The 17,930-nt window shown below is 38.6% G+C and overlaps 1 protein-coding gene across 4 annotated transcripts in view; it reads left to right on the top strand.

Annotated features, from left to right (window-relative positions):
- Positions 1–17,400, top strand: part of KLHL2 (kelch like family member 2) — a 115,860-nt gene extending 98,460 nt beyond the window's left edge. For all 4 annotated transcript variants that reach the window (XM_059721905.1, XM_006273083.4, XM_019481426.2 and 1 more), the window contains 9 exons: positions 234–350; positions 2,082–2,231; positions 3,190–3,307; positions 4,143–4,340; positions 5,089–5,190; positions 10,003–10,131; positions 15,048–15,188; positions 15,391–15,534; positions 16,268–17,400. In XM_059721905.1, the coding sequence (XP_059577888.1) occupies positions 234–350; positions 2,082–2,231; positions 3,190–3,307; positions 4,143–4,340; positions 5,089–5,190; positions 10,003–10,131; positions 15,048–15,188; positions 15,391–15,534; positions 16,268–16,296 (1,128 nt within the window). In that variant the 3' untranslated portion in view covers positions 16,297–17,400. The remainder of the gene's footprint in view (positions 1–233; positions 351–2,081; positions 2,232–3,189; positions 3,308–4,142; positions 4,341–5,088; positions 5,191–10,002; positions 10,132–15,047; positions 15,189–15,390; positions 15,535–16,267) is intronic.
- Positions 17,401–17,930: the final 530 nt, after the last annotated feature.

The raw sequence follows: 17,930 nt of genomic DNA, 5'->3' as shown, positions 1-17,930 counted from the left end.
AATGTAGCAACTTATTTGGAGCTTTCATTAAGGCACTAGAAAAGTATGTATATAAAAAGAGTGGCTTACATGCTAAGGTCATTTTATATTGGATACAACTGTTGAAAGATTTTGAGTAGCCAACTTAATGTGGCCCTATATTTGTTTCAGGAACTCAAAGTGAAATTTGGTATGGCACACTTGGATTTTGTGGAGCAAAGGGGACTTATGGCATGTTTTTTGTTTTCTGGAAGGTATTTGAAGCAGTCATTGCATGGGTAAACCACGACAAAGATGTGAGGCAGGAGTTAATGGCTCAACTGATGGAACATGTTCGGCTGCCTTTACTTTCCCGGGAGTATTTAGTTCAGGTAAGAAAAAGAAAATACTAATTCTTACGAGAATTTGTATACATGTTTGACTCCGGGCTATTTGGCACATAGGGTCAATTCTAAATTATAAAGGCACAATTATTACCTAGTATAATCATGCAAAGGAACAAATCATTGAAAATAGCCTCCATTAAATTTGGTCACAGTTTATGATAAAGATGTTGTTCATAGGAATAATTTGACTGTCAGGTAGCTTATCATGCTGTCTTGATAGTTTCAAATGACTATTTAATTTACATTGTAAATATAATAAATAATCTGACTTCAGGGTTGATTGTAATGTAAACTCTTATTACTCCTTATAACAGTTATTTTGCTAAGTCATCTCTTCTGGATTTTAGCTTAAACATAGCTTACAAAGTTTAAGCGTTAGAATTTAGGATATGTCTACATAGCACAATGCAGTGCTATGTTGAGACACCTGAACTATCTAGACAATCTATCTTGGATATTGGAAGCAGTATGGCTGCATCGCCAGTGGCTATGTTAGCCTCAGAAGAGCGCTGAGTTAATATACCTTTGTTCTTATCTTATTAGTCCAGGTGGATCCCTATGCATCCATTACTCTAAGCTACATAGAACCTTCAAAAACTAGGACTAGAAAGGGCCTCAGACGGTCATCTAGTCCAATGTCCAATCCCCTGCTTGAGGCAGGATCATCCCTGTCTACACCATCTCATCCATGTTGCCTTCTCAAAAATCTCCAAGAATGGAGATTTCACAGTCTCTACATAATTTGTTCCAGTGATTAACCACCCTTCTAGTGAGAAAGTTCTCCTGATATCTGATCTAAATTTCCCATGCTGCATTTCAAGACTTCTACTCTTTGCCCTATACCCTGCAACCACAGAGAATAGTCTGTCACTGTGGAAAGACTGTTATCAAATGTACCTTGGTCTCCTCTTGTCCAGACTAAATAATCCCAGCTCTTTCAGCCTTTTGTTGTAAATCATAAGAACAGAAGAAGTGCCATATTATATTAAACCAGTGGTCCATCTAGCCCAGTAGTCTGTCTCTGACATTAGCAGAAGTGAACACATTAGAGGGAGAGCATTGAACCAGGTATATCTAGAATAATTAGCAATTCATTATGTTCCCTGGCAACCACTAGAAGATGCATCTCTGACTGTTTTGTTTAATAGTTATTAAAAGATATATCATCCATGAATTTGTGTAGTTCTTTTTTGAACTTGGCTATACTATCTGCCTCATATTTCCTAGACCTCTAATCGTTTTTATTGCTCTCCATAGGTCTTTTTCTATATCTTTCCTGAAGTGTGGTGCCCAAAACTGGACACAATACGAACTGGAGACATACACAGCATTGTGCTATGTAGGCATACCTTGAGCATCGATGGAAGCCTCTTTGTTTTATGCACCTTATATGCATCAAATTCTTGTCCTCATATTGTGATTTAGAAAATCCTTAAAATCTGAACAACTGTCAGGAAAGGGGCTGAAAATATTTGTCATAGCCTAGTATCATGCCTTCCAATTACCAATTGGAAGGGTCTGTAGTCTTCCAGTTTTATTTTCAGGGACTTTGCATATCGTGAGCTTGATGATACCAGTGTCCCTGCCTGGGGTATGATCTAAATAATCAGAGTGATTTAAGTTTGTTCTCATGTGGGTTTATTGCACTTTAAATTGTGATTTGTGTTTTACTTTTTTAACATGCTCAGACCTTGTCAAACTTATATTAATGCACAGAGGGTTGAAGAGGAAACATTGGTTAAGAACAGCAGTGCGTGTAAAGATTACCTCATTGAAGCTATGAAGTATCACTTACTGCCGACTGAACAACGAGCCTTGATGAAAAGCATTCGAACTAAACTGAGAACACCTGCTAGCCTTCCAAAGGTTAGAGCCATAATTTCCAGTATGCTCATTTCTTTGATTTTTTTTTTTTTAATCTAATGTATGTGTAACACCAGATTGATTTTTAACTAATGTATTTCTTTGCACATTTTTTTCTGTAGAATTATTCATCCTTGAAAAGTATACAGCAAGGTAACAGCTCAGGTCCTAAGCTCGTGGGTGGGAATTTAATGTGAAATATAAAATGCATAACTCAATATTTTTGGCTCTTCAAGGAGAATACATGATGGAACTATATGGTTTTCAGTCCTGCACAAGATAAATTATAGTACTTCCTTTAGCATTTAAGCAACTGCAATTAGTTTTGGAGGGAAAATAAGCCTGGGTTAAATTTATGACCTGAAGTATTTTAAATAATAAGATCATTTGTTTTCAGCTAATACCAGCTGTGTTAAGTAACTAGACTGTCTCCTCTAACTGCCCAAGCACAAAAGTCCTATTTCTGCACCATTGTTCTAATTCTACTATTACAATATTAGGAGCAAGATGTCAGTCATTCTGGTGACCTTTACTGATGTTTTACAACCAACAAATCTCAATAAGGCCAAATCAGGGGCTAGATTCTGCTTTCAGATACACATTCACAACTCCCATTGACTTTACATGGAGGGGGGTATTCTTGCCTATGAGACCAGATTCTGTCCCCATATGTCCTCTCTATCTTTAAGCTTATGAAAAATCTAGATCTTTTCTATGTGACAGGTTACAATAAGACTCAAAAAATTCTGCCTCAAATATTTTCTTTGCTGGAAGGATCCCAAATGACAAATCTTTCTGAAATGTTTATTTCTGTTAAACTAGGATATTAGTTGCTTATTGGGGTGAAATAAGATAATGTATTGTCTAGAAGTTAGAAGTTTTTCTTTAGTACCAGAGACTGTACCTTTTAAATATCCTGATATATGCTAACAAGCAGAAAATGTTATTGCTTCCCTCCTAGCTGATGATGGTAGTTGGAGGACAGGCACCAAAGGCTATCCGCAGTGTGGAATGCTATGACTTTAAAGAAGAGCGCTGGCACCAGGTGGCTGAATTGCCTTCCAGAAGATGTAGAGCAGGTATGTGCTGCACAACACTGTCTTAAATGGCAATGCTATAAGATAAAGCAGGATGTTTGTTCTGGAATTAGAAAGCAATATGGTTTCATAATTAAAGGCAGGCCCTAAGAAGGGCTGAGCTTCGACTTCTGTGGGAGTGGCAAGCGTGGCTGCTTATTGCTTCTAAAATGCAAAGTATTTGCTTGCTATTTTAAATAAGGCTTTAGATGCTTAGGTTTTCAACCACCCAAGTTTGAAGATTTTTGTCTTCAGTTCACAATCTGTGAATAGTGTTTTTACTACCACATATTGATACAAAGGGCAAGTGCACTAAAGCAGGGGTCAGTAGCCTACAGCTCACAGACCAGCTCGAACTTTGACATGTTGTGGGGTGGGGAGGTTGTTGCCCATGCTGAGCTGGAGCCAGGCAGCAGGAGAAGAGGCAGCAGCAACTGGATCCCTGTATTCGCGCACCTCAGAATTGAACTGGGTTGTTCTGACACCCCATCAGAAAACAGTCCATCTGGAACTAAACCATGCAAAGTGTTCATCATTACTTCACGCTTTAAAAAAACATGTTTTAAGGAAATATGAAGAAACCACTGTGTAAGAAAGCAATTTGCTTTTAAAATGCCATTTAAAGTAATGTATCTGAAAAGTCAATGCTCACATTTTGGTGCCACCTAACAATGAGCAATATCAGAAATGTTAACATTTGCTCTAAATAACATTTGTCATTCAGTACTCCTAAAAACCTGTTAATGTGATGCATGCTGTATATTATGTTACAAACTGATGTACTCAGCACAGTACAGAACAAAGTCAGTTATAAAGAGAAGTTAACTTTTTTCCCCAGGAATGGTGTACATGGGTGGCCTGGTTTACGCTGTTGGTGGTTTCAATGGCTCTTTAAGAGTTCGCACAGTCGATTCCTATGATCCAGTGAAGGACCAGTGGACAAGTGTTGCTAACATGCAAGACAGGAGAAGCACGTTGGGAGCTGCTGTATTAAATGGGCTCTTGTATGCTGTAGGAGGATTTGATGGGAGTACAGGTATTTTTATCTTTAAATGGTACTGTACTGATTATTACAGTTTTGACTACTAAGATGGAGTTGAAAACCATCAAGAAGACGCTTTTAGTTTTTTAGAGAGTGGAATCCATATTGGCATCAAGTGGTCTAAACACTTCTCTTGTTCTGAGTGGGAGCATAATCTCTGTTCTCATTTGCTACTCTAATGATGCTTCAACCACTTGATGCCAGATTCCTTCCTCATCTTATATTTCTTAAATCCTCCCACTCCCCATTCCATGAAACATGAGTAGAAGAATAGTCTAGAAGCTTCCTTCCTGTTTGTATATAGAATACATTTTTGCATGTTTTCTTTAATGGAAATAAATATATATATATGTTGTATTGTTTGAACTGTATGAGGGATTTGGGCTGTTGGAGTTCTCTTAAGTTATCCATATCAAAACTGAACTTTGTCCCTAACGTTTAGTGACTCAAAGAGTATGTGTGTATGCACTGGGGAGCAGCATAGCTTGTAGTTAAAAAAAAAAAAAAAAAAAATTCCAAAGGATTTTTTTCAGACTCTCTACAAAGATTGTGTACCTATTTTGAAGCATTGCAGTTTGTTGTGGACTGTCCAAATGATGCCTGTGTCATTTGCCTAGCCACCAATTGGTCTTAAGAAAAAAAATGACTGTGACCCTTAAAGAGGTAAATTACTGAAGATACATATAATTAGCATGTTGCTTACACTTGCATAAGATAAACAAGTCCTGTTTTTTAATAATAGGTTTATCATCTGTAGAAGCTTATAACATAAAGACTAATGAGTGGTTTCACGTAGCTCCGATGAACACAAGAAGGAGTAGTGTCGGTGTAGGTGTTGTTGGAGGTAAGTTCTTCCATCATCTAATAGTTGGTCCTCTTGCCTTCCTGATTTCTAAATTTGCATTAAAAAGGATAGTAGATGTGAAAATCTGTACTGACTACAGACCTAGGGACTGGTCAGATTTTCAGTGAATGGTAAGTTGGCCAAAATCACATTAAGGGACTGAAAGTATTTATAAACTTAGGTTGAATTTGGCAAACAGTTCCAGTGAAAAAGAATATATATATTTGTAGAACTTCATTTTGACAGTTTTCAGAATAAAACATTTTGACTTTTCACTTCAAAATAAGGCAAAGAAAGGATCACATTGCCAAGAAATAGAGTAAAACATTTTGTTTCTGTTTTGAGTGAATCCAAATTAAAAGTGTACAATTTGATCACCAAACAGAAACTTTTGTTGTCTGCACAGCTTCGCAAGCATGTAAAGCAGGGGCGGGCAAAATATAGCCCATGGGCCACATCTGGCCCACCAGCCCATTCTATCCGGCCTGTGGGGCCCCTAAAAAATTTAGAAACGTAATATTTATTACTTTTGACAGGAGCCAGGGGCAGTAGGACCCAGGTGGAGTTGACACCAGGATTAAGCAGCCTGAGCAGCAAGGCGGGCCTGGCCCAGCCCCAGCCGGAAGCCTCTGCCTACCAGGGGCTTCTGGCCTGGGCCCCTGGGGCTGTTCCTGTCTCCCTGCTGGCCAGGGCTTTATGGAGCTGGGCTGGGTCCCCCATCCCTGCTGGTGCAGCCCAGCCCAGCTCCATAGAGCCCCTGCCAGCCCGTGCCCTGTGCTTCTGCCACTCCACCAACGCTGGCCCTGATGCACCAGTGTAGGCTCCGGGCTCCTACCCAGGTGTTGCTGCACTCTGCATGCCCACTCGCTGCCCATTCCCTTGCCTTCCACAGCCATTTTCCCACTCCCTCTCTCTGCTGGCAAGCTGCTGCAGTACCACATGGTCCCTAGCTGCAGTGCCAGGACTGCAGGAGCAGCTGGGACATGGTGGCGGAGCGGCAAGTGGGGGCAGGGGACGGGGAAGTGGCAGAAGAAGGGCAGTGGTGGCAAACGAGGAGGGAAGTGGCTGCAAGCGTCAGCACAGGGCCTACACCCAAGCCCGTGCCCCAGGGCCAGGAGTGGCAGAAGCACAGAGCCCAGGCTTGGAGCAGCACGGGGTGGGGCTGTGAGAAACCCTCCCCCTCTGTATGTGCCACAGTCTTCCCCAGCCACCCTCCCCCCACACACAGCTCCCCACACATCCATCCACGCCCCCCCCACATGCTCCCCCACCTCACACACACACACACACACACACACACACACACACACACACACACACACACACACACACCATCCACCCCCACAAACTCCCCCCCACACACCCACAATATATAAGAGTAAGACTTCATTTTAAGCTATTATACCATCACCTGTATGTACACTACACAAACGTATGTAAATCAGGACAAAACATTTTTTTGAAATCAAATTAATGAATCTTGTAGTACAATTGATTTTTAGAATATAATTTCGTATTTCTCTGGTTTTAAGATGGCAAACCCCTTTGCTCAAAGGAGTACTTCTGGGCAGCATGGGGAGGGACATCTAGTGGCAAAGGTCAGGAATTAGGGGGTGGGACTTTTGACCCCAAGATGGCAACCAGGGAGCAGGGCATCTATCAAGGGGTGGGGCTACCCATGTAGCCCTCAATGGCTTGCCAAAACTCAGTAAGCGGCCCTCCACCCAAAATAATTGCCTGCCCCCAATCTAAAGTTCCAGAGTAACTGAGAAGACAAGTGTCTGCTTTTTGCCTGTTAATCTTCAAAAATTGTACACAAGAATGGAATAAAATTATGGGTTTGTGGCACATTTAGCCAGTAACAAAAAACAGAAAAACACGATCCCTGCCCTTAGAGGAAAATGCTAATGCTTGAGCCATCTACACTATTTCTGCCATATTTGAAATAAATAGATATTTTTAAACTTAGTTATGAAAACTAGACACCTACTGTCAATGTTTTCTGCCTCGTGTGAGCAGGATATAACAATTCTAATGCTGGTAAAGAGTAAGTAATGTTTTTCATCATTGAAATGCATCACTTGTTGCCAAATCTTAAATGTCATTTAAGCAATAAACCATTTAATATTTCTTGTTTACTCTTATTGGAACAACAGTTAGAAATTGTTTTTCTTCAAGGTTTAAAACAAAATATAAACTGTGTTTTATTACTGCATTTTTTTTCATACTAAACACCCCCAAATAAGACGTGCGCCTTGTTTTTGGAAGGCAGGCTAAAAAAAAAAAAAAGATTTTTTTGCGGAGTCATGGCTTAGGGTTGGCTCTCTCATGGAGAGGCTGTATTGCAGCCTCTTTAAAGTGCCAGCTTCTTTAAAGTGGTAAGCTGAGAGCATATGTAAAAGGTTTAAACTTTGGACATAGCCATTCTTCTTTGCTGAGAGAAAAGCTGGTTGCCATTTTACAAAACCGTGTCCCTGTGCTTCAGTCTTAGGTAAAAAATTGGCTTCCTTGCTTGAGAGACACCATTCTCAAGTGTTAGAAGGAGGGTGTTGGAGGATATGTGTGGTATGCAAGTAGATTTATGATGTATTATAGCACATCATTTCTTTTTAAAAAATGCTGGTAGGGTAAACTTAGGTTCATCTATTTTGGGAATAAAAAAGAATGCAGTCTAAAACTTAAAGGGTCATTTGGAAGTTGTACAAGCTGTGGATTATATAATAAAATAAACTGTAAATAAAGTTCTTAAAGGGACCCAGCCCAGCTTGTATTTGTTCAAACATGCAACAGATTTGACTTCTTATAGTGCTCCAAATTGGGAATGTTGGTGGTAAATTTACATACCACAACACATTGTGTGGCAGTGATAGCACTGAAACTTTTATGTGGAAGCCAAGTATTGAATATTTTGTTTGGTATAGCAAAGCTGAGCAATATTTATAAAATGGATGCTTCTGAATTTAGCAACTTGTGGTTAAAAACATCAGCACATCTATAATATGCCTTGATTGATAGAGCATGGCAATTAAGCAACTTTGGTTTTAAAATTATGAGAACTCCTTGCTGTTTCTGATCTGATAATATACCATATTTTTTCACATATAACCTTAAGCCCCCTTTCCCCCCCACAAACCAGCTGGAGAAATTTGGGTTGCTAATTATATGCAAGAAGAAGGGTTCCCTACAGGTTCAGGAATTTGAGGGGGGGGGGGTAGAGGAGAAGCAGCATTAATTGCCACAGCCCTGGGAGCCACCAGTTAATACTGCCACAACTTGATTGTGCCCCTTTCTACTCCCTCGCCAGTCCTTCAGACTTCCAGACCTGTGTGGACTCCCCCTCTCCACTACACCAGATCTACATAGCACAGTTTCAGACTTGGTGCACGGCTCCACAACGAGTGCACAGAGCTGGGCCTGGCATGTAGGCCCAGTGCTAGTGTGTGCTTGATTGGGCCCTGCCATGTGGTCCCCAGCCCCAGTGCACAGCCTCCAGGCCCAGAGACCTTAGGATACTTACCCATACTCCAGTGGAAATTTTTTTTTTTTTAAACTACTTGCAGCTTGTGACAAACCCATCTGTGGAGAACCCTCAGAGCCCTAAGTTTCTTTCCACTGTGCTGCCGCTTGCCCTAGTGAACAGACCTGTTGCCCTGAGAACTTCTTACTTGCAGCAAGCCACAGGTCCACTAATCTGCAGCTGCTATAAGGGAATCTCTGCCAGCCCCAGCCCATCTGGCTACCTCCTACCCCTCCTGAGAGATCTGCCAGTGTTTTTAGAGAACAGCCTTCCTGCTGATCTTACCAGCCCTGGCAGCTTGAGTCTTGGACCCTTCTCCATTTTGGAAAAGATCTGAAGGACCTAGCTTGTCACTAAAAAGCTGCCAAGGCCAGCTGTCTGTTATCAGCATTATTCTAGTGGCTCATGAGTAACCAAAATCCTCCAGAACTTTCAGATGCCCAGGCGTAACCAGAATGTCCCCTGGCTAAAGGGACATTTCTTTCAGGTGCCTTTGCTATGGAGGAGTTGATTTCACCCCGTTACAGGAAGACGGTGCCTTGGATGTGTGCTAAATACTGCACTTCATTATCTTCCAGTCGGATCACAAAATTACAAAAATATGTTCTTATCAAATCCTGTTATACATACAGATATGAAAATGATAAAACCATCTTTACTGAAGCTACAAAAAGAGGCTAGACACCTCTAATTAGGGATAATATCCATGTAAATCTAATTAGGGATAATATCCATGTTTGCCACAGCACAAACTCAAAAGGCAACTTGGTTTTGGGGTGAATCCATGGCTGAGCCTTCTAAAAATAGGGGGTTGTGTTTTATGTCAGAAAATACATCAAACCGTATAAGTGGCAGAATCACAATAAAGATTAGTATCTTTCAAGAAATACATTAGCTATCTTTCTAGGATATACATGCTTGGATTGGTTCATCTTTGTTGAGTTTTTGATGAAGTCAGAGTGGGATGGTATCTTTGTGTTTCAGTAAAGCAACTTGAAATGTTTTTATTTGTTTGTTGGTAGAGTGATCCAATGTTTTACCAGATTAAAATAGGAGAGACTGGAGGGGGTAGTATGTTGTCTATCTTTGTTTAAAAATGGAAACCATGCATACTCAATTTCAAACTTTGAAAAGCAGTAATGGTTAGTAGATAATTGAGGGATTGGGTGTTTTACCTGTTCCCACGCATAGCTACGCATATAGCGCATCACAGCTTACCCACCAGACTGTGTTAGAATATATTCAGATAAATCTGTGTATATCCTATAGGGTTTTTTTGGTTATTGTCTTTCTAGGTAAGCTGTATGCTGTTGGTGGCTACGATGGGGCATCACGTCAGTGCCTTAGTTCAGTAGAATGCTATAATGCTAGTACAAATGAATGGACCTATGTTGCAGAAATGAGCACTAGACGGAGTGGAGCAGGTAAGTGAACAAAAATTGATGGTCATAATAAAACGAACACATGTAATTGCATTAAAAATTCAAAATGTATTTCTTAATGACTGCTTCAGAATATTTGGTCTTATTGTACTATACACATGATGAGTATACTGTAGATTATAAATGCAAAACTGTAATACAATGAGATTCAGTCTGGAAATAGCAAATGTATAAAGGGCTCTTTTTTCTCATTCTGAACCATCTGTATTTACCCACGAACTCTTTAAGGCTTCTGAATATTAATATAGTGGAATAAAACAACCAATACAAATATAGTATCAACTAAAGCAATTTACAAATTTAAACAACTTTATAGAACCATACAAATTATAGATAAAAAGGGGGCTATGCTACTCCTTTACAAGATAAGGATTAGCATTCTCCTAATAGTTTTTGATCTAACCTTATACATGAAAAGTGAATGCATTTCTATGAATTTCTTTGGCAGACTTGTTCTGATCTTACTGGTCATAGGATCATAGGAAAGTCGGGCTGGAAGAGACCTCATAGGTCATCTAGTTCAACCCCCTGCTTAAGGCAAGATCATCCCTGACTAAACCTCCTGGTCAAGTATCTGTTTTACATGCATGTGCAAATTTCCAGAGATGGAGATTCCACAATTTCTCTAGGCAGCCTGTTCCAATGCTTCACTACTCTCATAGTCAGAAAGCTGTTTCTAATCTCCGACCTAAATTTCCTCTGCTGCAGCTTGAGGCCTATCCCCTATAGCTACAGAGAAGTATTTTCATCCTCTCTATAATCACCTTTCAGGTATTTTAAGACTGTTATCAAATCCCCCCTCAATTGTTTCTTTGCCAGACTAAATAGCCCTAGTTCTTTCAACTTGTGCTTGTAAGTCATGTTCTCAGGTCTCTAATATTTTTGTTGTTCTCTGAATCACTTCTCCAGATTTACAAGGTACTAGTCTATTAATACAATAGAGTCTCAAATAGTATAAAATTTGAAGTTATATTCCCTGTTCCAGGGTATCTTTGAGCGTTAACATATCTTAAATTAAAACTATCTTTATATAGTTTGTTTGTTTTTTTTTAAAAAAGCATCTTAACCAAAAAACAAAAGATTAAATTAAAAAAAAATCTTTTTTTTAATTTAAAAAAAACTTGATTTTTTTTTTATCCACTCTGCCCTCTGGAATATTTGCAGCTCCACCCAACTTGGTGTCACCCTCAAAGTTGCTAAGTGGGCATTCAGTCCCTTCATTTTTAACATTAGTCAAGAGGTTGAACAATACTGGACCTAGACTGCAGATTTGCTAAGCATGCACTCGATCCATCATCCAAATCGTTAACAAAAAAATAAACAATACCCAGGACAGACCCCTGGGGAAACCCCACTTGATACCTCCTTCCAACTAGGCATTGAGCCGTTGATGACTGCTTGTTGAGCATGATCCAACCAGTTACATGTCAACCTTACAGTACTTTCATCTAATCTGTATTTCTTTGCTTGCTAAGGAGAATGTTGTGGGAGATGGTATCAGAGGCTTTGCTAAAGTCAGTGTATATCATTCCACTGCTTTTTTTCCCTCCATGCAGCAAACCTTTCACTTTTATAATAAAAGGAAATCAAGTTGGTAAGGCACAACTTGCTCCTGGTGGATCCATGGTGGCTGTTCCTGATCATCTTGTTCTTCTGTAGGTGCTTCATAATAGATTCTTTGAAGACCTGCTCTATGACATTTCCAGGTATCACAGTCAGGCTGCCTGGTCTGTAATTCTGTGGATACTGTCTTCCCTTCTTCCCTTTCGTGAAAATGGGCACTATATTTGCCCATTTCCAGTCATCCAGAACCTCACCTGATCTCCATGGGTCCTCAAAGAAGATAGCCAACAAGGATTCCTCTCCTCTCTGGCATTACCTCAGCCAGTTCCTTTAGTGCTCCAGGGCAGTGGTTATATCAACCTTGTTAGACTTCCCTTGGAAAAATCTCAGCTCTTAGCTTTTACCTTTTTTGCCTAAGGGAAATAATAATAGAACAGTTCTGTTGCAGAGAACTTGGAAAGCCCACAATAGGTCAGAATGTTTTTAATAGTATGAATTGCCATTTCAAATCTCCGGGTTTATCTTGTGAATCATGTTTTGCAGATTTAACGGTGCTAATGATGCATGTCACCCCTGGCACCCTGGTTTCCCTATGGTGTGTCCTGTCTGGCCCTGTCAACTTAAGCATCTAGCTTGCCTAAGTAATCCCTAACCTGTTCTTAAAGGGCATTTGTGTTCTTCCCTATATTTGCTGCCAAGTGCACTTGTCATGTGGTAGCTGACTATTTATGGATAGGCTTTATTTGTGGGGAGGAAAAGACATTAAATATCTCTGCCTTCTTGGCAGAATCTCAAACTAGATTGCCTTCTGCATTCTGTAAAGGACTTGTGGTTTCTTTGATCTTCTTTTAACATGTAGAATCTTTTTTTATTGCTTTTTAAGTCCTTTGTAAGTTGCACCTCAAAGCATGCCTTGGCCATCCTGATTTTTCTCCCTGCATGCCCATACAATAATACTTATACACTTCTATAGTACTGAGACCTAATTTCCAATCTTTGTAAGATTCCTTCTCAAGTTGCAACTCATTGAAAAAATTGCTTTCTAGTTTGGCTGGTTTCCTGTTACACTTCCTGGTCTTCTGTTTCATCAGAATGGGGATATTTATTCCTGCACTCTTAATATGGTCTCCTTAAAATACAAAACTTAAGAAGCTTCTCCATATTCATTCTTACATTCTTCTACTTAAATACCTTTCATTCCACCTTGAATAATTCCTTTCCTTGCCTTGTGTTTATAGCTTTAAAGCTAAGCTATCACGTGCTGCCATGCCATTATCAGTTAACTGAGCTGTATGTATTTCTGTCCATTTCCCCTCATAAATCATTTACTGCTGCTATGCTTTGAACACTCTCCATTTTTTCTTACTGGACACTTTTTTGTAGGGTCCAGAATTGAATGCAGTATTATAAGTATGCATGTTTTTTTAATAAAATTAAAAATGTTGGTGACACCTGCTTCATGTTCATGAAATAATACTTCAGCTCCAAAATGACTTCAGCATTTTCTGTCTCCTGCTTACACTGTGTACTCAAATCTTGTTTGCTGTTCATTGGAATTACTTAGATTATAGGTAACCTTGTGGCTTGGCTACTGATACAGGTCTACATCCCCAGCTTTTATTTGCTTGCACTTCAAAACACAAAAACAAACATTTATCCCAAAGTCTGTCTGGCTACCCCTGACAACACAACATAGATTCTCATCTATACTGGCTGGGGAGAATTGAGAGGTGGCAGGAGGGTCGCATGCAGATTGTTTTTTCTGAATTTGCCAAGTTCTCCAAATTTCTCTCCAGCCTATACCCTGTATTTATAAATGGCTGGTTCTAATATTCTAATACATGACCTCACATTGATTTAATTTAAATGTATTTGTTTCACTGAAACTTTTGGAACTGAACCATATCTCTTGTAGACTTGGAAGGTGTTAGTTAGTTGGGATTTATATCCTTGGGAAAGTAAAAGGAAGGGTTTCTTATCTCCTTTCCTCCCCCATTGTGTGCTGTTCAACAGTGTTGTTTCTTCTTTACCTTAGTTCACTCTGGCAAAGCTGTTTTTTGCTTTTACAAATAATCTAAGCATCTTAACACAAAAATATATCTATTATAACAAAAATAAAAATATAAATATCTGAGAATCCATCTTCATAAATAAATTAATTATATTTAATCAATACTACTTGTATTTTAAGATAAAAATATAATGTAGTATAAATGATTTAATTTAAGGTCTTCCCTTATAATGTGTCCCTTCAGACCTTGTGCTTTAATTGCATCTCATAACTGGTTTAGTTAGACATGCTGATGGCTTCCTTTACTTCGCTGACCAAGCTAAGTAAGCTAAGTCACATCTGCAAAGGTTCGTGCTATGGTCACTAAGAAACAGGCTTTTGGGACTTTCTGCTTAGTCACACTTATGCAGCTTGTCTTAGGCCCCCTGAAAATGACCAAGGCTGGCAACAACTGTCACCTGTTCTTCTAGTATTCCAGATGTTTTTCAATTCATTACACTTATTTTGTTTTTCTAGGGTATTTACAAGGGCCCACTCCTTCCCCTCCCCACCCCAGCATTTTGTTGTTTTCTTGTCCGTATTTCTAGTTTCTTTGGATGTGTTACTGTTTAAACTTAATCATGTTTCTAGCAATGCCCTTTCAGTTTCCATGGGGAACAGTGTTACTGCACTTGATATTTGCAGCAATATCTTTTTTGACTGACCAGATATAGCAAGCACTTCTAGTACACACTGCTAGATTTTTCCAAAGTTATTTCAGTTGTATGTATTGTCCTCATTTACCATCCTTGAACTGGCTTTTAATTTAAATTCAATTTGAAATAATTTGTTTTTAGTAGGAATTTACAAACTTCTTAATTTTAAAATTAAAATCCAAACATTCCCTCTACAGTGTGTCCAGCATATGCCTCTTGCGATTCTAGCTAATTCTGATTTTTTAAGCCAAAATTGCAAGAGTGAAAATGTCTGGATTCTTAATACAGCATCACTTAGTGTTTCATGAACCATTTCTAACTAAGTATAGATATCTTGGAAATAAGCACCAGATTATAAACTAGCCAAAGTGTTATGGAGTTGTTTGGATACAGATGATCCGGCCTCAGGCAGGGCGTTGGACTAGATGACCTATGGAGGTCCCTTCCAGCCCAACATTTCTATGATCCTATGAAAAGGATAATGTGAATATCATTGACTACCTTTTGTTATTTTTTTGATTTGAGGAAAATAAATGTTATTGAAAAATAAGCTAAAGACTTGATTTTCTATTAAGATATATAAGGTGGCATATAAATCTAAAAAATGAGTATTTTTTATATGTTTGCAGGTGTTGGTGTGTTAAACAATTTATTGTATGCAGTAGGTGGTCATGATGGTCCTTTGGTTAGAAAAAGTGTTGAAGTGTATGATCCTGTTGCTGGTACATGGAAGCAGGTTGCAGACATGAACATGTGCAGAAGGAATGCAGGTAAGTACTAGATTTTATAGAAGTAGGTACTAGAGTTTATTCTGCTTTACAATGCTAATAATGTGTTTGCACCCTTGTGTTTACCACTTAACATTTCTGCTCCTTTGGTGAAATCTCAAAATGGAAGGCTTGCTTTCACTATGTAAGCAAATTGCTGTGCATTGTAAATATGTTTTGCTGTAAAGTCTTTCATCTTTCTTAGGGGTTTGTGCGGTAAACGGTCTGTTGTATGTAGTTGGAGGAGATGATGGTTCCTGTAACTTATCAACAGTGGAATATTATAACCCAACAACAGATAAATGGACAGTTGTGTCATCCTGTATGAGTACAGGAAGGAGCTATGCAGGTAAACTTTTTACATCAATTTTAAAAGTAAAACATCGGGGTGAAGTTGTCTGAAAAAGCACCCAAAGAGCAAAATTTCCAGAGTACAACTCATTACCTTGACTGATATATATATCAATCAGTCTACCCACACCATGCCCCCACCTGTGCACTACATTGACACATATCAAATCAAGTTAATGAGTTTTAGTTCAGAAATGTTGGATGTGTATATATATTCCAATTTCATTTAGAAACCCAGTATTGCATTAATCAGATTTTTCATACCGTTCTGTTTTTTATAGCAGAATTTTTTCTCACTATTCACTGAACATTTGTTTTAGGATCTGAGAGAGGTAGAAAGGCCAAGAATGTTACAATCTGGTCAGCGTGCTCAGAAAAGACCACTAATTTTGGATGTCTCAATGTTTGGATCCTTAGACTCTTGTGTTAAAGGAGCCTGGTTTTTAGATGTCTTAAACATGCAACTGAGCCCTTTTTAAAAGGATCTAGTCAGGCACAGACAAGTTCCCAAACAGGTTCTTTACATAGGTATCATGTTAGTGATGATACAACTGAGTGGTATTTCTCAAAGCCTAATAACTTTCAAAATTATGTATTATGTAATGTTAATGTAATAACATAATAATATTAATGTCCTGTGATACTGATTGATACACGGTATAGCATTTGAGTTCCAGAAGCTTTAAATTAAGTCCCTCTAATATGCTGCCTTTATGATTCTCTCACTCTAGGTGTTACAGTTATTGACAAACCATTATGAGAGGGGAAAATATTTTGAACTTAAATTATGCACTAGAAGCAAGCTTCAACAAGTATGTTTGAAGTGATTGAGTATCTAAGCACTTCTCTACTTGTAGCTGCACATTGAGTCACAGTGGAAGATGTGACTGTCTACAATTACGGAAAACAGATAATGAAGATTACTCTAGATAGAAGCAACGTGTAGGATTATTCTGCATTGAGCAGCAGCTGACTGAATTTTTATAAAGGCTTGTGGACCAGTTTTTATTTGCAAGGTCGTCAAACAAAGTCACTTTCATAAGGACCAACTCATGTCAGTCACGACTGAGAAATGGATTGTTTGTCAGTGAAGAATGATAAAGTGATGTGTATTCTGGTGAAAGTAAATTTTTGTCTTATTTTTTCCAGAGACTTAATATATACATATATATATCCATGAACTCCCAAGTCTTCAGAATGGGTATTGAATCCCACTTGAGTCATACAGTTTGGGGTGGGGCAAGCCTGTTTGCCTTTATAAATTTTGTTACATGAATATGTGTGCATATGTATATGTGTGTGTGTTGCTTTTCATTACAAAACTCTTCAGAACTTGATTATACTATTTATAATTGGCACAAGTACTTTGAATTATGCCAGTACTATGTTGTAAAACAGAGTTGTATTTTTTGATATTTAACAATGCTTAACACTACTAAATGCCACTTACAGAGAACGAAGAAGGCATATATGCTTAAACAGGTGGAGTGCCAGAATCTTTTTAATAAACAATGAGTTGCTGGTACTTATTTAAAATATTTTTTCTCTCTTTATTCTTGGCCATGTTTAAATCTTCTCCTTTCTTACCTTTTTTATCAAAGGTGTTTTGGCATGAACATAAGTGAAGATTTATAATGAATGTATGGACCTCAACTGAACTTGCATGGTATTAAGAACTATCTATGTGTATAACTTCAGCTGCTATTAATGAATATGAAAATATGCTGTATGTGGCCATATTTGTAAAGCAACTACCACTTCTGTTCATTTGTGGATGGCCTCCTTTTAAATATGGCCTAAACTATTGTCATCTTTGAGCTATTTTATTTAAATAAAAGTTTGTATATTTGTTTCATAATGCCAACGGGTTGCTTAAAACTTGTATTTCTGAATACATGCATCACAAAAACAATCTTTGAGATAATCAAGTGGTAAAGGATATTTGATTTGGAAAAATACTAGTAATAAGGTGTTGTTAACCCAAGTAAGAGTCAACTGTGAATGAGTTCAAGTTTAAAGAGGGGACTGCTGGGATCACTGATCCTTTGTAAGTCACTCCTTCAGTACCTCCAGACCAGTTATTTAAAGTTATCACGATGTCCAGTTTTGGGGCCCACAATTTTATTTGCTGTTGAGTACTTAGACTTCAACTTCCCAGATCTCAATTTACTGAAGTTGGAAATGAGCATGCTTTTTTCACTACTAGTTGAGACATCAGCAGTTGAATGATCTGTAGGAAATAGTCCTGCTCTCACTGCTAGAGACAATACTTTCCTTTTTTAGGACAGATGCCTCCTCCTTGTAGTAGATGCTGTACAGATACAGAATAATGGGGATCCCTGACTTAGGTTGTTAATTTACTACCCCGGTATCAGTAACAAGGCTGAAATTGGT

The sequence above is a fragment of the Alligator mississippiensis genome, chromosome 2 (genome assembly GCF_030867095.1).
Source record: "Alligator mississippiensis isolate rAllMis1 chromosome 2, rAllMis1, whole genome shotgun sequence".
Classification (NCBI taxonomy): Eukaryota; Metazoa; Chordata; order Crocodylia; family Alligatoridae; genus Alligator; species Alligator mississippiensis.
Note: the sequence above shows the minus strand (reverse complement) of the source record. Positions and strands in the feature narration are given on the sequence as shown.